The sequence below is a fragment of the Heloderma suspectum genome, chromosome 5, assembly GCF_057233095.1.
Source record: "Heloderma suspectum isolate Gila_16-S chromosome 5, 16-S_ref, whole genome shotgun sequence".
Lineage (NCBI taxonomy): Eukaryota > Metazoa > Chordata > Lepidosauria > Squamata > Helodermatidae > Heloderma > Heloderma suspectum.
The window spans coordinates 225324346-225344414 of NC_139462.1; the positions used below are offsets into that span (position 1 = coordinate 225324346).

Sequence of the window (20069 nt, forward strand, 5' to 3'; positions counted from 1 at the left end):
GCCATTTTAAAAATGCCTCCCTCCATCCCCCGGAACAACAAGACAGCTGCTGGCACTCATCTTGAAGGCCTAAGAGCTGGTGGTGGCACCAGATCCCCTGGTGGTAGCCGCAGTGGTGCCCCCCCCCCCCAGAACAAGCCTAAGTGCCCAGGTAAGGAGCTGGGGGTTGGGCATTGTGTTCGGGGGGCGTGGCTAAGCGGGATTCAGATGTCCAAATTCCACCTCAGCTTTGTAGGCAGAGGCGAGTCCCTCCCCGCCCCAAATCAGCCCGAACCTAATCTGGCCCGCCTTGGAAGCCCTGAAGCGGCCTCCGAGTCGAATCGGGGGGTCCATGCACAGCCCTATGGAAAGCAATACACATGTCACATACTGTAATCATGTTACTTTACTCATATATGCATCTGCACACTATATTCCAACTCATTGCACTGATTCTTTTGCCAAGAGGACACTCTCAGCTGGCTAGAGAGATTGTGATGGCGAGTATGAATCATGGAATAGTAGGGTTGGAAGGGGCCTACAAGACCATTGAGTCCAACCCCGAAGTTGAAAGATTGTGTTTGCCCAACTACAGTAGCTGCCTATAGGTTGTATCCAATGTTAGTCCTAATTAGAGTGGATCCATTAATAATTTAAGTCCCATTCATTCCAGTGGGTCTACTCTAAGTAGGACTAAGGATGGTGGAGGAATTCGCTGTGGACCCCAATGAGGCTGGATTCAAAGGAATCCGGCCTCCGGAGTCTGCAGCAGAACAGGGAACTCACCTCCACCTCCCCCGGAATCTGCTTTGAAGCCGGCTCCTCTCCGCGGCCAGCTGCGTTTAGCCAGCGATACAGCCGCCATTGCCGTGCCATATTGCCGAGGAGGAAGGAATCCGGATGCAAATGGCGTCCGCTCCACTATTTGCGGCTGTAAAGCTCTTAGATTAACCTAAATGCAGCCATGAATGGCTAGGCTATCGTGGGAAAAACCATGGATGCAAATGGCATAGCGGACGCCATTTGCGGCCGTAAAGCCCTTAGTTTAAGCTGAATGCAGCCATTCACGGCTGCATTTAGGTTAATCTAAGAGCTTTACAGCCACAAATGGCGTAGTGGATGCCATTTGCATCCGGATTCCTTCCTCCTCAGCAACCCAGCACGGCAATGGCGGCCGTATCGCTGGCTATACAGAGCCGGCCAGCAGCTCCATGGAATTGCTGCGGAGTGGAGCCCGCCCACGAGGATTCTGGGGGGAGGAACGGATCGCCTGCCCCCCTGGACCCTCCCCGGAATGGGAGGTCGGAGTTTTGTACATCCCTAAGTAGGACTAACATTGGATGCAACTCTGTGTGCTGAAGGAGGTTTCCCCCATACACACACGCGCGCGTGCCTAATAGTCATGGTGGTAATGATGGTTTTATTGTATTTTATTGTGTATTTCTAATTTTAGCGTTATGATTGTAATGGTATTCACGTGTTTTATTGTTTCTGTCTGTGTTGTTAGCTGTTCTGGGCTCACTGGAGGAAGGGCAGGATATAAATAAACTAAATAATAAAAGCGTAAAAATGTACTAGCCTGCTAAGGGAAGCAGGCTCCTACATGATAGAAAGATAGATCAATATTGTTGTCGATCAAGTAGACTGGTGAAGAAGGAGTGGCGTGATCTGTCCTTCTCCTCTGCTTGCCTGCTTGGTTTCCAATCATGCCTGGCATGGAGGAATGGCCTTTCTTGCTTCTATGGCTAGCACAGAAACCCAGTGGACTGGCAGAGGGGGGATGAAGGAAGCCACCTTTCCTCCATCATCCCACTCACTTGCCTGCATGGAATTCCTGGTCACCTATGGGAACCAGGCAAGTTGTTAAATACAAGGCTGTAAGATGACAGGCCTCTGCGTTTCCCCACCACCACCTCACACACCAACGTTCACCAGTGAGGTAGAGAAATGCAGAGTGCCAACGGTGTCACAAGATGAGTAAGTACTGCAACACAATATGGAAGGGGAGGAGGGAGCGAGACATACAAATGCTGGTTTGGTTTCACATGTAGGGTTGTCCAAACTAGGGATGTATGGATTGTGTGAAATCCATTCCATCTGTGTTTCATTGGTTGTCAGGCACCTTTCGTTCCGTCGTCCCCCCATTGACAGAATCAGATTTTTTCTGTCTCTGATTTTGCGGACATTAGCCTCTGCACAAATGCACACATGTGGAAATGCACTAATTCCCCCCCAAATGCACATTTTCATGCGTTAGCCTATGGGGGATGCACATTTTTGGCCTTTTAAAATTTTTGCATATTTTTCTCTGATGAAAATTGAGCAAAATTTGGGAAAGTTAGAAAATTGGTCTGCAGGTCTGTGGAATCCTCCTGACAGGGGGAAACCTGATCTGCTGTGGAATCCACAGGTCAGACTCATGAAAATCCAAACTCATTTGCTTCCATTGTGGATTTATCCAACATTCCTTGTCCAAACCCTATATAGGTTTCTTTCTATCCCTTCCCTAGCAGTTATCAATGTGTGTTAAAAAAAAAAATACAGGAAAGCACAATTGCTTAATCACAGTTGAAGGCACCCAGGGTTCCCAGGCAGGGTAGCCTGCCCATGGGCAGATAAACAGAAAGATATTTTTAAGCCATCACATCACTGTTTTGCTACCTTAGGCCAATGGGTGCAGTTAACTCAGCATCCTGCCTCCATCAGTGGCCAGTTGAATGCTTCTTGGATATAGGTGTTGAAAGGGTGGGAACCTGCCCACTTTAAACGTTGCCTGCTTGCCCTGTCAAAATGAGAAACATAGGCTTGTTTATGTTCTTGATCATAATATGTGTCAGGATTGGATCATCCTTCCCCTAAACAATCAGTGCCACAAAGAGGCAAAGCTTCAGGCTAATATGACTTTATTTGAGAGCTTTAGCTATTGGGCAGGATAGATAGATAGATAGATAGATAGATAGGCAAGCTGGAGACTAGCCTTTCTACAAATGCAGATTCAAGGAAACTCTCTGACTGCCTTGGGTCCTAAACAACTAATCTGCAATCTGTAATCAGGAAAGATGGAGGGTAGTGAAGTTGCCAACAATTTGTTGTGAACCTCACGGCTTAACTTGCTTTACAGTGATGCCCCTCAGCGTGGCTTCCTCCTAAGTTGGCTTCCAAGAATGGCTATCCTGGCAGAGCATCTGAGCACTGTCCTCAACTGTTCCCACTTTGCTTTGCAACACACCCTAATGTCTCTCAAGTCACATCCCTCTTCTTCCTCCTCCTCGGGACTTGATTTCTCACAGTGGAGGGAGTGGGCAGTGACCCAGCCTGGGCCATCTGTTTGTCAAGGCCTTTGGAGGAATCTCTCCCAGCATCTTGAGGCTCTAGGGAAGATCTCTCCCCCAGGCTCTGATCTAGCTGTTCCAACTCTGATTCAGGATTGGAGCTGTCAGGCATCTCAAGGAGCTTGGACTCATCCCTGACATCATGTGAGACAAAGGTATCCATCTTCCCCAGATATAGTTTGCCCCTTAAGAACATAAGAAGAGCCATGCTGGATCAGACCAAGGGTCTTTCTAGTCCAGCATTCTGTTCACACAGTGGCCAACCAGCTGTTGACCAGGAAACCACAAGCAGAGCATGAGTGTGACAGCACCCTTCTGTGCCCAGCCTTTTTTTCGTTTGTTCATTCTTTTTCCTGGAGCAGCCTCTGCTCTGGGAAGCTCAGGATCAGGGCACAAATGTCCTTCTGCTCTTATTTTTATCCTCCCACATTTGTTCTTCAGAGGAATATACGAAAAGGATCTTACGGAAGAACATGAAATTGTCGCTGCAGTTAGTCCCCATATTGGCCACTTAAGCTGTTTTTACATGAATCAGTGTGTTGCTAGATATCATTGTAAAATTAACTGTATTCCACCACAATGCATTTTTTATTTACTTTCAACCCATTTACTTCCATGTCCTCATGACTGGTCTATTTACGCATTAACGTTGGCAGGTTGCTTCAGCCTTGACTCATCTCTAATGCTGATGATTCATTTTCCAATCTAGCATATTCATGTACAGTCATTCATTGTGCCAACAGAGTCACGTTTTGTTGAAGCAAAACTCCTTTCAGCTTTTCTGGGTGCTTTATGGTCTTACGATACAGAAAGTCTACCAGACACCTGGGTGCCAAAAAACCTATGGGGAGGTCAGAAATCTCATGTCTTTGCTCACCTCCTTCTATAAAAAGCCAGGAGAGGAAATGTATAAATGGGGTGGGTGTTATAAGTCAACCTTTATTGATGTAATCGCATTGTGCCTGTCAGTGGACTGGGAATATTTGGAATCCCACATCTGGCACAGTGGCCTTTGGCTCTCATCCCATTTGGATGTGGATTGGCATGTGTTTTTCCTGGTGAGAAATAGATGGCTGGAAAATAGTTTTTAATTACAATTCCCAATCCAAAGCAGATTTAAGCAGGCTGAAGCCTGATGTGAAAACAACACAGTGTACAAACTGGACGAGAATGCAACCTAGGATACAATAATTTAGCATAAAGTCAAAACAAGAATTGCAAATTTACTGGGACAGAAGGTTCCAAAGCAATCATCTTGGACTGAGCCAAAATTCCTCCCTCCATTTCACCCCACTTGTGGGCAAGGCAGGGCCATTTTGGCCAGCCTTTGGAGAGAATTCAAGGATTGGGGCAGAACTACTGCTTTCTACCACAGCTTCTCTTAGTGGCTGCCAGCTGCCATGTTATCTTCCCGGAGTGCCTGGTAGCATCTAGGAGGTTCTGGGTTGCCATGTCCCCCCCCCCCCCGAAGCCCTCTATTAGAATGATGCTACATCATGTGCTCCCAGGGGCTCTTGGGAGAAAACATGGCAGCTGGCTGCTATTGGAAAGAGTTCTAGTGGAGGGTGATAAGTTTCCCATCACCCCCCCCCCCAGTTGTACTTCCACTCCCTGAAATTTGCTGTTGGAAGGATTTGTTTCACCTTTTACCCCATCATTCTCAGCATAGCTGAAGATGCTAAAATGTAGTTGTTCAATGCAATCTCTATACAGAAACTTCTCTGATCTACTATATTGGTTTGGTAATTTGTGTGCTTAATTTTCTTTCAATCCAGAAAGACTCCAACATCTACTTCCAGAAGAGACCACCTGCACGGAGATGCTTTAGAACTTGGTATGTTCCTCTTGGTAAAATCTCAATTGCTTTTCTCCAGTTTATGTTTATTTATTTTTAATGGAACAGTTTTTGGAAAACGCCATGTAATGAGAAGGTAATATACCCTCCATAGGCAGGTGAACTCCATGTAGAGTTAGGAAATGTCACCTAATATTGAAGCTAAACCCACCTACCTGAGAGTTTAAATAGGGATGGGGAGAGATTTGTTCAGTTCACATTTTAAACATACCCGAGTTCACATTTTTGACCACTGTGCCAACAGAAAATCAGTTTTCCTACAACATTTGCATTCTCTGAATTTTGCAATGGAGATCTCCAATTAAAACAAATAATACAAAAACACATATTTTAGGGAAAATAACATTCAAAAATGCATTATATTTGGAAAAATGTTTGCAAAAATCTGCATATTAGGCAAAATCCATGTATTAGGAGAAATGTGCATAAAATGCTTATGAATTTTCTTGCAAACTTTACATTCTCAAAGTTCAGGATATACTGAACTTAAGATCGGAAGAAAATGAGAAACTGTGAGAAACCAAAATTGATAAATTTGTCCATAAGTTTAAACTTCATGGTTTTCCACTTTCCAGACCTTTCCAGACATTTTTAACCCCAACACCCCAAATTCGTTATTTTGGGGGAGTCCCTTCTGGAGGATGATAGTTTAGCATGTCAGCCATGATTTCTGACAGATAAGCAGGTGGAAACACATCCTAAAAGGCCAGAGAGCAAATATTACCTGCCACCTTGCCAAAACTAAGAAAGGGAGTGATGCAGGAGTGCATTTTTTAGCATATGTTCTGGATATTAAAGAGTCATTTTCTTTCCCCACTTTAGTCGATGTTGAGGATGAAGAAACAGTGGAGGAGGTTTGCGAGATCCCTGACCCTTCTACTCTCTGTGTACTCCAAGTGACATCAAAGCCCATTGACTTCTTCCTTGCAAGAGTAAGAAACACACTGATGTGCTTAATGCAGAAAGTTGTATTGGATTCTATAATTCTATAATCAGACAGACAGAATGGCTGTTGCCTTATACCCTAGAAGGCCAGCATCCCTGCTCCCACATCTAACCCAATAAGGGCACAATCCTATGGGGTGCACCCTTGTGAGATGGAAGCTTCCAAACCTGGAGGCATCTGTGAATCCAGTGCCCTGCTGGACTCCTGCCGGCAGGGCAGAAGGAGCAACAGAGGTGATTTTTACCTCTCTGTGATCCTTTGGCTCCTTTTTCCTCTAAGCCCTCTGAGCCCATCTAAAGGAGGTGTGCTGGTGGGAGCAGGGTAGGGGTTGGAAAAGCTTTAGGATTCTTCATAACCTGCCCTCTCCCCTCCCTGCCAACTGGAACACCCCCTTACAGACCTCTCCAAGGTCCTCCCAGGCCAGATTTGCAACCTTAGAAAGCAATGGGCATAGTTCTTTCTGCAGTTGCTGCAGGGGGGCAGGGGGAGGGATCAGATACCAGAGTCCCCCTTCCAAGGTTGTAGCAGGGCTATGGCCTTGGGGGGGAGGGAGGGCTATGAAGAATCCTATAGTCCCTGGGATGCTCTTGTGGGAGTATAGGATTGCTCTCCAGGTTAGATGGCAGGACCTACAACTTTGAGTAGGTCTCAAACTCAGCTTTTGGGGTGCAGGTTCTTCAAAACATTGCTCCTCGGATCCTTCAACTGCAGCTCGTGTATGACGAAATATAAACTCCTCTACTCAAATGAAAGATATCCAAGTCTGAGCGATTACTTCTATGAAGCCAGATTATACTGAGTTAGACCAATGACCTGATCACCTGGTGCCCTCCAAATGTTCTGGGCTACAACTTCCATCGTCCCTGGTCATTGGCCGTGTTGGCTATGGCTGATGAGTGCTGTAGTCCAAAACGGTCCTGCTTTCCCAAGGCTCAGGCTTGACTAGCAGACCAAGGTCAGTTATGAGAGGATCCCTGGGAGTTCCACACAGATTAGAGAGCAGAGCCAAGGCCTAGGAAAAAGAAACCAAATGCACAGTTACAAGATGGGGAATACTTGGGTCAACAATACTGCAAGCAAGAAGGATCTTGGAATTGTGGTAGAACACAAGCTGAATATGAGCCAACCATGTGATATGGCTGCAAAAAAGGAAAATGCTATTTTGGGCTGCATTAATAGAAGTATCGCTTCCAAACCACGTGAAGTACTAGTTCCTCTCTACTTAGCACGGCTTAGGCCTCATCTGGAGTACTGTGTCCAGTTCTGGGCACCACACTTGAAGAATGATGCAGACAAACTGGAGAGGGTTCAGCGAAGGGCAACAAAGACATTTAGCCTTGAGAAGAGAAGACTGAGGGGAGATATGATAGCGCTCTTCAAGTACCTGAAAGGTTGTCATATAGAGGAAGGCCAGGATTTCTTCTCGATCATCTCAGAGAGCAGGACATGGAACGATGGGCTCAAGTTACAGGAAGCCAGGTTCCAGCTGAACATCCAGAAAAACTTCCTGACTGTTAGAGCAATAGGACAATGGAACCAATGACCTATTGAGGTGGTGGGCTCTCCCACACTGGAGGCCTTCAAGACGAGGCCGGACAGCCACCTGTCAGGGATGCTTTGACTTGGATTCTTGCATTGAGTAGGGGGTTGGTCTCAATGGTCTTATAGGCCCCTTCCAGCCCTACTATGCTATGATTCAAAGGCAACCAGGAAGACAACCAAGGCACTGCAGCACACAGGGTTCAGGCAGGAAGAACCATTAATAGGCCGTCCACAAGGTACCCACGAGAGATTTAGTCCAAGGGGGAGTTGGGTAAGGCGCCACAGCTGACAAGGTTCAACTGGGAAGCATAGTCAAAAGGCAGTCCAGAAGTATTCACGATTAGGGATGTACGAAACCCCACTTACCTGGCATCTACTACGCTATTTGCGCTCCCCCTTAGTTTTGCTGTCTTAGTCTACATAAATATTTGCGTCCCTGCTAGCCATAGCCGCCGCCATTTGCATACGTGTTTTTTTTTTTTTTAACCCAGACGTGATAGGCTACGTAAGTAGGGATGGATGAAAGTCACTTACCTGTCCTCGAAGCTTTTCGCGGTGGGGGGAGGCACTTCGCTGCTCCCCCCGCGAAGTTCAGGCCGGGGGGGGAGGCTTCCTGCCTCGCCCGGCCGAAATTCAGGCCGGGGAGGAGGCGCCTCGCCTCGCCCGGCCGCGAACTAAAAAGTTAAAAAAAAAAAACGCCCCGTGATAGGCTACGTGACGATTAACGTAGCCTATCACGGCTAGATCCGCAAAGTCAGCCATGATAGGCTACGTTAATCGTCACGTAGCCTATCACGGGTGACTTTAAAAAAAAAAGCGTACGCAAATGGCGGCCCCCATAGGGAGCCGCCATTCGCGTTCCTTATTTGGTCGCTGTAGTCTACGTTCTTTACGTAGACTACGGCGAAAATAAGGGCAACGCAAATATGGGGGCCGCCATTATCCGTACGCGCTTTTTTTTTTTTTTTAAGTCACCGTGATAGGCTACGTGACGATTTACGTAGATTTGACATTGCAAATCTAGCCGTGATAAGCTACGTTAATCGTCACGTAGCCTATCACGGGGGCGTTTTTTCTTCTTTTTTTTTCTTTTCTTGGAATGGCGGCGGCGGCAGCCGGTCGAAAGACCGGCTGCCGCTCCCGCCCCGGACGAACACCCGCCGAACCGGCCAGACCCGCTGCTGGGAGGGACATTCACCAAAGGTAAGTCCCGTCCTGGGGGGGGTGCGGGGTGCGGGGGGGTGCGGAGAATTTCTCCCCGAAACTTGTTCGGGGGGCCGAACACGTTGGCGCTCGGCCCCCCGAAGTTTTGGGGAGAAATTCTCCGCCAACCCTATACGTAAGTCTTTACGTAGCCTATCACGAATGGGGGGGGGAAGACTGCAAATGGCGGCGGCGGCAGCAGCTGGTCGGAAGACCAGCCGCCGCTGAAGCCGCCGCTGGAGCTGCTGCCACATCCGCCCCAGGTAAGTCTCGTCCTGGGGGGGATCTGCGGGGGGTGGGGGGGTGGCAGGCCTTTCCGCCACGGAGTTCGGGGGGCCGAATGCACTGGCATTCGGCCTCACCGAGATGCATGGTGGAATTCTCTGACATCCCTATTCATGATGGGTTCAGCCCAATGGATAGCTAGGGAGCCTAGGGCTGGAACCAGAACAGCAGGTCAGACGTTGTTTACAGCAACTCTTCCAGCCCCAAACTGCTGTTCTTCAGCAGAGGCTGGCACAAGCTTGTAGGGATGTACGAATCCCCTACCTGCCAGTCTGGGGTGTGTGTGTGTCTGCAGGGGGGGGTGATCCATTCCTCCCCCCGGAATTCTCTTCAGCCAGCTCTGCTTCACGGCAATTCTGTGGAGCCTCCGGCCAGCTCCAAAGTGCCAGTGATACAGCCACCATGCCATTTCGCAGGCTGAAGGGGACTACTGACTGCGGATGCAAATGGCCTTAGTTTAAGATAAAGGCCTTAGTTTAAGGTAAAGGCAGCCATTTCAGTCTCCTTCAGCCAGCAATATGGCATGGCAGCCGTATTGCTAGCAATCCGGAGCCAGAGGATCCGGCCGAAGAGTATTCCGCGTGGAGGCGGGGGTAAGTCTTCCGTTCCGCCATGGACTCATTGGAGTCCGTGGTGGAATTCTCTGCCATCCCTACAAGCCTGCCCAGGATCCGGCTGAGGCGTATTGGTAGCTTCTGGAAAGAGTCTCCTCCTGAGTCCCCTGCTGCAGCCAGGCACTTCTCCTGGGCTCGAGGAGTCTGGCCTGCTTCTTCAGTCTACCTCACCCTCAGGGTCTTGGAGGGTCTCTCCTTTTCTGACTCTGAAGCAAAGCCCGTTTGCATTTGCCATCGCAGCTCACTCTGCACTATCAGGAAAATTGCACGAATCGAGCAGCGATCGAATGTGCAATGTGTGCAGATGTCCCAATTTGCACTGTTGTCCTCTATAGACAAAATAAAAGTGGGACTGCTTCAATCTACAGGGGAATTGACACCCATTAGGAAATTTGCACAAAATCGAACTGGGGAAGTTGCACAAATCCAACACAAGCACATATCCGGCATTTTGCGAACATTTTTGGCAGACACGAGCTCACACTTGTGATCACGTTCGGGGCTTTGAATGGGGCATGTTCGCATGATTCACAGACACCCCAAGGTTTGCAGAAGTCCAAAAAAACGTCTTTAGGGGGGAAAACACACACACACTAAGGTTCAGTGCTCCATGGGAATGGAATGTTGGAGTGGAACAGAAAATCAGGGGAACCGGAAATGGAATGGCGTATCTGGAAGGGGGCACAGCTGCCTGACTGGCATCATGAACAGCACTCCACACTGCAACATTTTGTTGCAGGTCCGACTTGTACTTTTTATTTTCCTTTCATTTAAGTTAAAACTCAGTCAAAAAAAGAATATATTTTTAAGTGAACCTAGAAACATCCATGGGTTGGGAGTTATAAGCAACTACTCTTAGAAGAATATTTTGCAAGTGTTTATGAATTATGTATCCCTCGGCAGCAGTGAGTTCTGTGTGTTGTTTTGTTGTAACAATTAGACTTGACACAGCCTTCCTGAAAATGATTTAAGATGATTTGAGCCACAGTTGGATATGCGGCCAAAGCCTTGTCCTGTGTTGCAGCGACACATAACCATTTATGCTGCAGGAACGCTGCAGGGAAAGGAAAAAATGACTTCTCACTTGGATAAGCCAGCTAAATACAGCATTCATTACACAGAAATTAAAAGGGCGGCTAGACTGGGTCAGGCATTGTGCCATGGCTTTTCTCCTCCCTGACTAGAAATTGCTGCAAAAATACTGTGGTGCAAGTAGGGACCATGTGGCAAAGTCAAGGGCTGCAAAGTGCAGGGAGCCCCCAAGTGACCACCCAGGGAGCGTCAGGTGATGAGGGTCTCAGAGCAGCTGAAGCAAAGTCCATGTTATTCCTGTAGTCATTATAGTGCTATAATGTAAGTGCGTTTAAAATGCAAAACTGCACATGCTCCAAGTATTTGTTTGTTTTTAATCAAGGTTGGCAAACAGTTTTGGTGTTGTTTTTCTAACATATCAAGAAGAAGAAGAGAAATAGAAATTGTGTGCTTCACAACTGAAGTAGCACAGATGGACATCTAAAGGGGGTCCCTCCATAAGTTCATTAAGTCCAGGGTCTGAACTTAACAGCTACACCACTGCAAATATATATACACACACACACACACACACACACATACATACACACACACACACACACACACACTCACACACAGACAGACAGACAGAGAGAGACAGAGATCCGGGATTTGAATTTGTTTTCAAAACGGAAAAGGGGATTCTTCCTTCCATTTTTATTCTTCCTCTCATTTTTCTTTTCTTTTTTTAAAATTAAGGATCTAAAAACCCTATTGTTTGGCTCCAGCCTCGGCTGCTTCAGCGAGGAATGGAAAATCCAGAGCTTTGCCTTTAACGAGAGCCCTCAACTGAAGTATGGCATCGTACAAAAAAAGGTAACGAGTGCAAAGTCGTGCTTTAGGAATTACTGGGCACAAATCACTGGGGATTTCCCTTGTACCCATGAACCGGAATTGCGTGCATCAGCCTAGTAGCATACCAGAGAACTATTCACTGGTTTGAGCCCAAGGCCACCAACCCATCCGTGGCCCATGTATGATTGCATCATGGTTCGTTTTGTGCTGTGGTTTATTTTTGTGCAAAGGCGCTCCTGCATATTAGTCAATATACCCAAAATGACTTTTGATACAACTGATTGAACCGTCCCATCAGGCTTGCTTTTGGGAAATTAATTACTCGGAATGGGCGAATCTGTCAGTTTTGGTTTCTCCCACATTCGAATGTTAAGTTCTTTCTCTCCTGAATATGAACATTGTGAATTTTGGTAAATTTGTATCAAAACTAGGGTTGGCGGAGAATTTCTCCCCGAAACTTCGGGGGGCCGAGCGCCAACGTGTTCGGCCCCCCGAACAAGTTTCGGGGAGAAATCCTCCGAACCCCCCCGCCCCCCGCACCCCCCCCCCGGGACGGGACTTACCTTCGCCGAATGTCCCTCCCGGCGGCAGGTCTGGCCGGCGGTTCGGCGGGTGTTCGAGTGGGGCGGGAGTGGCAGCCGGTCTTTCAACCGGCTGCCGCTGCCGCCATTGCAATGAAAGAAAAAAAAAATGCCCCCTGATAGGCTACGTGACGATTGACGTAGCCTATCACGGCTGACTTTGCAAATCTAGCCGTGATAGGCTACGTGAATCGTCACGTAGCCTATCAGGGGGCGTTTTTTTAAAAAAAAAACTTTCGCGTTCGCGGCCAGGCGAGGTGGGAAGCCTCCTCCCCGGCCTGAATTTCGGCCGGGAGAGGCGGGAAGCCTCCCCCCCGGCCTGAATTTCGGCCGGGGTGAGGCGGGAAGCCTCCCCCCCCGGCCTGAACTTCGCGGGGGGACCAGCGAAGCGCCTCCCCCCCACCGCGAACGTCCTTCGAGGACAGGTAAGTGACTTTCGTCCACCCCTAATCAAAACAAAACCTGAAGTGAAATCCTCACTCATCTGCCACCAGCAAAATTCAGTTCGCAGAACCACTGAGAGGACCGTGATGCACCTGCCTGCCATGGAGCGGTTAAAGATGAGGAGCCTGTCAGGAATTCAGCACTAACTTGGTTGTATACACAGGGGTTCAAAGCCAGGCACTGGAGAACTAAGCCAGGGATCCCCAGCATGGAGCCCACAGGTGCAACAGTGCTCACAGGGATGTCCAACAGTGCCCGCGAAGCTCCCCACCCCCTACCCCTTCAAAATTATTTTTAATTAAGAACTTGAAAAATGTTAAGGCACCAGATTCTCCTTCCTGTTCTTGAACCTGTCACTGATCAGCAGTACAGTGAGCAGGAAGAGAAGGGAAGTGTTCCTTCCTGGCCCCACCCAGTCTTCGGCCCCCCGAAGTTTCGGGGAGAAATTCTCCGCCATCCCTACACTAGCCTTGCTATTTCTTTCCACCCAGTCCCTTTCCTCGATCTCTCCCTTTCCCATCCTTAGCATTCTTCTTTCTTTCTCTCCCTTCCTAGCCCCTAGCCTTGCTCTTTCTCTCCCACTCACCCCTTTATCTTCCCACTTCTCTCCACTCCCAGTCTCTAGCCTTGCTATTTCTCTCCCCTCTACCTAGGGATGGCACGGGCGCCCGTTTTGGTCCAGGAGTCCAGCAGACCACCTGACCACCACCCCGAGCCCCCGCCCCCATGCTGGTTGAGCTGCCCACACTTACCAGGGCCCCTCCTCCTCCAGTGCGATCACCATGTTGTGAAAAACCATGATGATCACAAAAATGTGCACATAGACTTATATGCACAGTGACGCTGTGAATTGCCCATATACACAAGAATACAGGCGTTTATGCGGGTCCGGGGGCATGTGAGTGGGGGCAAGGGCTGGGTGGAGAATCCAGAAACATCCCTCTTGTGTATGTAATGGTCTGGAGCACTATCAATAAACTCCTGAGCATGAAATCTTCAGCACCTATTCTCAAACATTAATTTTGCTAAAATCAGTGTTTAGGACTGTGGTGGTCAGGTTTAACCTGAGCTCTGTAGAGGAACTGAAGCATTGGGTAACAAATTCGACCATCAGGAAAGCAGACTCTCGCTTCACCCTTGATAAGCAGAACAAAGCCCTTATGTATCTTGCATGTTGGCCTTGCCTACCTACAGTGTTGTGGGGGTTTTCGAGAGAACAAACAGGGATACAACCTTTTAATTGGAAGCACAGCATTTTCTCTCCCCTGCAATGTCTGTGATGAGACGGACACAGCGGTCAGAAGCAGAGAATGAAAAAAACGGGTGGGAGACCAGCTGGAGCTTGATTGAAGCGCTCCAGCTCTCACACCAGCATCAACAAGCACTTATTATTTTCCTCCTTCCCTTGCCTTATGACACCTCCTAGGGTGGGCCATGCGGGGTACTGGCAGCAGTTCAAGCTTGTGTCCTACGACATCTTATCTTTGGAGACAGTAACAGGAACAGCAACGCTTGGTAAGTCAACAGTTCCAAAGGCATTTTCCATTCTAAATTGAACGAAAATCCCCCTCCATTGTTGCGAGGGGAAAAGGGGTCTTCCTGATCTTGACCTTATTGAAGGGAGATAAAGTACAAATTGATAGGTTCACGTTGACCGAGACGCTAATGGAAGTTGCCCCAGAAACCCTCATTCTTAACCTCCCCCCCCTTTGGGTGGGGCATGTGCAGAGTTCACATTATAACGATGGGTTGCAGGGCAGGGGGGGTGAAGGGCTTGCAAATCGGAAGGAACCACCTTGGGAACAGTGCGTCGCTGTGTGGAAATGCACGCGCGCACACATTCCCTGAAAGACTGCTGTCGGTGACAACCAAGCCACTGAGTATCAGAGTTTTTGCTCTCCTTGCTTGGAAGCACGAATGTGTTGTTTTGCTTCCCCCCACCCCCCAATGAAGAGAACGGCAGCCTTTTGCATCAGTGGACAATTTCCAGAGGGACAGCCATGTTTTTTATTTGATGATGATGATTGGTGCTTTTACCCCACTCTTCAGTCGAAAAAGGCTCCCAGAGTGGCTTACAAAGATGAATATTAAGACAGTCCCTGCCCTCGAGCTTACAATCTAAAAGACATGACACAAAAGGAAAAGGGATTGGGAGGAAGGAGGGGAAGGAAAGCAAATACACCAGTGACTGATGTATGGGACCAGGTTGGTCTCCCCCTGTGATGATGTTCATCCTGGGAGGCAGGAGGTGCAGCCCCCCAGTGGCCCTCGGTTCTCTAGCCGATGGATGAGGCCAGAGTCTGCAGTCCCAAGGAAGTGTCAGTTGGAGCTGCGTGCGTGTTCTTTCTCTTGTTGGTCTGTTGCAGCAAAAACAGCAAAGAGAGAGCCAGTGTGATGTTAGAGTGTCGGACTGGGACTCGTGAGATATGGGTTCTAGTCCCCACTCGGCCATGAAGGTCACTGGGTGACTTTGGGCCAGTCACTGACCCTTAGCCTAACCTACCTCACAAGGGTTGTTGTGAGGATAAAACGGAGAGGAGGAGGATCATGTAAGCCACTTTGGGTTGCTTGCAAGAGGGAAAAAGTTGGGATATAAATGCAATAAGAAATATAGTTGGAGAAGGCAAAAAAGGTGGGATATAAATGAAACAATAAGTAATAAATGCAATAATAAATAAAGAGTGGGAGGAAGCAAAAAAGGCAGCTGGAGGGGGATGGGGAGGGGGTAAGCCAGTTGTCCCCTGGTCTGCTGCTTTGACCAGAGGTATCCATGCAGGAGGCATATAAGTCCCCATGGAGTGCATGGGTATAAACCGCACAGCCCTGAATGCACATGCTTGACACCCCGAAATCCTCCATCCTCAGGACCCCTTCACACAATATGTGTTCAGGTGTGCACATATTTTTGTGCAGGCTTAAATGAAATGTACGAGGCCATAGCTCAGTGGCAGAAGGCATGCTTTGCCTGCAGGAAGTCCCTCATTTAGTCCTCAGCATCTCCAGGTAAGGCCTGGAAAGACACCATCTGAAACCTCAATGAGCTGCTGCCAGTCAGTGTCGACAGTACTGGGCGAGGTGGACCAAGGGTCTGGCTCAGTACAAGGCAGCTCCCTGTGCCCTAAGGCAGCCTTCCCCAACCTGGTGCCCTCATGGTGTGTTGGACTATAACTCCCAGCATTTCCATGCTGGCTAGGAATGATGGGAGTTGTAGTCTAGAGGGCAGCAGGTTGGGGAAGGCTGTTTTAAGGCAACACATGTGTTTGCGAACAGATGTATATGATACAGTATCCACACTCCTCCGGGAGCTAGGACTGGCTGCAGTTCCCGGATTGAGAGTATCTGGGAAACCAATCTGGGTTTTCCATCATGCCGTCACTCTTATTAGGGTTAGATTCAAGGGTTCAAGTTACCGTATCCCAGAGACCAAATCTGCCCCACTGAATAATATCATCGGACCCCATATAATTGGCAATCCCATGGGAGGCACCCAGCACGGACAGTCCGCTGACGCTAGTGGCATTACGCAAGGGATGGTGCGGGCTCCCAATTCAGTCTGGGAATCCGGCGGACCTGCTCCTGCCCGCACCCCTGAGCCCCACTCGCCGAGCCCCTGCCCCTGCTCGCCCCCTGCCCGTGCTCGACGAATGGCCTGAACTCACCCCAGCAGCCTCGTTGAGCTTCGCCGTTGCTATTTTCCGAGAAATAAAATGTTGATTGCAAAAATGCGCAAATTTGCGCACGTGCAAAAATGCGCATTTTTGCGCATGCACATAGTTGCATAAGTGCAAACATGTGCATTTTACCAAAATGCACATGTTTGTACATGCACCAATGTGTGCGTTCACAAAAATGCGCAGTTCACACATGAGAATATGCGCATTCGCAAAAATGCGCATTTCCCCCCGTACAAAAACATGCACATTTTTGCGATCGCCATTTTATTTGTTTTAGAAATGGAGACTGCGGAGCTCGATGAGACTGCTGGGGTGAGTGCAGGCTGCTCACTGAGAGTGGGAGGGGCTCGAGCACAGTCCGGGGACCGGCAAATTGGGGCAGGGGATGGGCAGGAATCCGGAGAACCCAGACGGTGGTGAGTTCACACATCCCTACATTACGCTAGTGCAGGGGTGGGCAATGTGTGGCTCTCCAGAAGTTTTGGCCTACAGCTCCCATCAGCCCTAGCCACGTAGCCTATCACGCATTCCGCCATTCGCATTCCTTATTTGGTCGCTGTAGTCTACGTAAAGATTACGTAGACTACGGCGAAAATAAGGGCAACGCTATTTGCGTTGCCCTTATTTTCGCCGTAGTCTACGTAAAGATTTACGTAGACTACAGCGACCAAATAAGGAATGCGAATGGCGGCTCCCTATGGGGGCCGCCATTTGCGTACGCGCTTTTTTTTTTTTTTTTAAGTCACCCGTGATAGGCTACGTGACGATTTACGTAGCCTATCACGGCTGACTTTGCAGATCTAGCCGTGATAGGCTACGTTAATCGTCACGTAGCCTATCACGGGGGCGTTTTTTTTTTTTTTTACTTTTTAGTTCGCGGCCGGGCGAGGCGAGGCGCCTCCTCCCCGGCCTGAATTTCGGCTGGGCGAGGCGAGAAGCCTCCCCCCCGGCCTGAATTTCGGCCGAGCAAGGCGGGAAGCCTCCCCCCCCCGGCTTGAACTTCGGGGGGAGAGCAGCGAAGCGCCTCCCCCCCACCGCGAAAAGCTGTGAGACCAGGTAAGTGACTTTCGTGCACCCTTACTTACCGTGATAGGGTACGTAAGATTACGGTAAGGGGAAGTGTGTGCTAGGCCGGACGCCATTTGCGTCGGAAGACTGTCCGTGGCCGGCGGCTCCGCAAACCGGATTGCCTAACCCCCCCCCCCCACAGAACCCCCAGCGGACTCCAGGTAAGGGGGTTTCATACACCCCTAGTGCTTACCTTACTTATGAGGTAAGGAAGCAAGGACGTCTAAGTCCTCATTAAGGCCTGTGGCAAGCTGTGGAGGGCAAGAATCCAATGCAATTCTCTCTTTAACCGTCATTTAGCATTCTGTTGCTGTGCCTTCTCTACCCCCCCAAAAGACAAATCTGGAATAGTGTGCTTGGTACTCTACAAAGTGTCCCACCGAGGGATTAGCAGATCTACAATTACAAATATTAGACATATGTTCTCCTACGTGCCTTTTTAAGGGCCTGGTGATCTGCCCAGTGTAGATCTTATCACATGTTCATATAACTGCATACACAACATGGGTCCTGCTACAGCTGGTGAAATGTTTTAACTGATATACTTTATGATGAAACAGATTATTAAATGGATACATCTTACATGTATGTCTACAATAAATGCATTGTCCACACAGATGATGTCCACGTGCCAGCATTGTTCCAAATACTGTAGATTGTTGACGTGTAGGCTGCATACTTGTATCCTAATGGACCACCTTTGATGTTCTTGGTCTTTCTATATGAAATTAAAAGGCTTTCTTGCACACCCTGGTATATTCTGTAGCAAATGCCAGTATTTGTGTATGCTAGGGTATGCTAGTAAGTCCCTGCAGCAGGGTCTTACCCACATGGCCAAAAGTTCGGCTGCAAGTGAGCTCTCTTGGAAATAAAATGTTCATGTTTCTTCTTAAAGCTTTGGATTTAGCTGATGTAATTACGGCCTTAGGATACCCTTTATTCAAAAGAGAATCCTGCAATATTGCAGCCTCCCTATTAAAATCCCTTAAATTTGAACACTTCCATCTGGGTCTTACTGCCCGTACCCTTCAGAGAAGCAACCTTGAATGGGGAAGAAAGTACACAAAAGCTGGGAAACCACCACCAAATGATCTGGAGAAGGGGTGGTTCCATCTGGGGAACCCTGTAGAGCCTGATTGGCCCCTCAAGAGGGCAAGATTTAGCCCCCAGGCTGAGGTTGTGCACCCCCGGCACTGTGCCATGGGAGGTGCTGATTGAAAGATGGGAGTAGAGTTACCTTCCATCAAAGGCAGTGGGGGTTGGTGGCTCCAATTTTGGTGCGGCTGTGAATTCATTCTGGGTTTCAATCAGAACCAGCCAGAACTCTAAAGGAGCTATCCAAGATGCTGAACCCTATCCCCCAAACAGGCCCAGCACCTTGGATAGCTCCGTTAGAGTACTGGCTGGTTCTGACTGAAACCCAGAATGGGTTCACAACCCTACCGAAATTGGAGCCACCGGTCTCCACTGATCAAAGGTCTTTCAATCCCAGGGCTTTCAGAATTGTTTTCTGTTGACCCAGCGCTAGGGATGGACAGACCCACCCTGTCCGGTTTCAGCGGGTGCCCACTGAAGCACTGGCCCTGCTCGAGCCCCCCACCCCCGACATGTGCTCAAGCCCCCATAAGCTCACCGAACCGCCAGCACTCACCCTGGATCCCATCCACAAGCGCCTGCTACATCTGTGAGCTTGTTTTAATGGGAAAAAAGGAGGTTACTAAAAATGTACATATTTAAATATGCACACCTTCGGCTGGGAAAGGTTGATGTACACAATATTAGAAGCGTGAATGGGCCATTTATGTCTCTAATATTGTGTAGATCAGCTTTTCCCAGCCCCAATTTGCATGTATTTTAATATGCACATTTTTAAAGACCTTCTGTTTTTTGTAAAAATAAACTTGGGAAAATGGCGGGCGCTCGCGGACGGGTCCGGGTGAGTGCAGAGAACATCTAGGAGGGTGTGAGCAAGGCCAGAGGCTGGGCAGGCATGGTCTGGGGGCCCGGGCCTGGGGTGGTAGCCCAATGGACTCCCGGACGCAATCGGGCACCTGCACCATCCCTACCTGACACCCTAGTCCATTAGACTCTGCTTTCTGAATCCACAAAACCTGCTGGGCTTCACCTTTTTACCTTCCAGGACCAGGTACTTTTAGAACCACACATGGGCACTGTACCGAGACACAGCAAGTTTTTTTTTTCTATACATGGATTATTGCATTTATATCCCAGCCTTCCTCTGAGAATCTCCTCCCCACTCTATTTTATCCCCACAACAACCCTGTGAGCTAGGTTAGGCTGAGTGAGAGTGACTGGCCCAATGTCATCCAGATGAGCGTCATGGCTGAGTGAGGATTTGAACCCAGATCTCTCCAGTCATAGTCCTAACTCTCAGGCTTTGGTTTGAGGGGTACTCAAACAGAAGAATATGCAAACAAATCAGCCAAGTGGGTGATTTTCCACAGTTGTGATATTGCCATTTTCGTGTGGGAGAGCGGTGGCAGGACTGATCCCCAGTCTTACAGGTCTTACCACACTATGCATAGGACCTACAGAGCAAACTGAGGCCTAGCACATAAGCCACCCCTTTTTAGATGTAAGTGGATTGTGTGAGCGAGGCCTATTGCTTGCATAGGTGCTGACATGAGTAGGCCTTGATTCACATTTGAATAGTATAAGA

The 20069-nt window shown here is 48.7% G+C and overlaps 1 protein-coding gene across 3 annotated transcripts in view; it reads left to right on the plus strand.

Annotated features, from left to right (window-relative positions):
- The window catches only part of MINDY4 (MINDY lysine 48 deubiquitinase 4), a 152336-nt gene that overhangs the window by 56138 nt on the left and 76129 nt on the right, over positions 1-20069 (plus strand). For all 3 annotated transcript variants that reach the window (XM_084859438.1, XM_084859440.1, XM_084859441.1), the window contains 4 exons: positions 5087-5145; positions 5989-6098; positions 11527-11643; positions 14074-14162. In XM_084859438.1, the coding sequence (XP_084715564.1) occupies positions 5087-5145; positions 5989-6098; positions 11527-11643; positions 14074-14162 (375 nt within the window). The remainder of the gene's footprint in view (positions 1-5086; positions 5146-5988; positions 6099-11526; positions 11644-14073; positions 14163-20069) is intronic.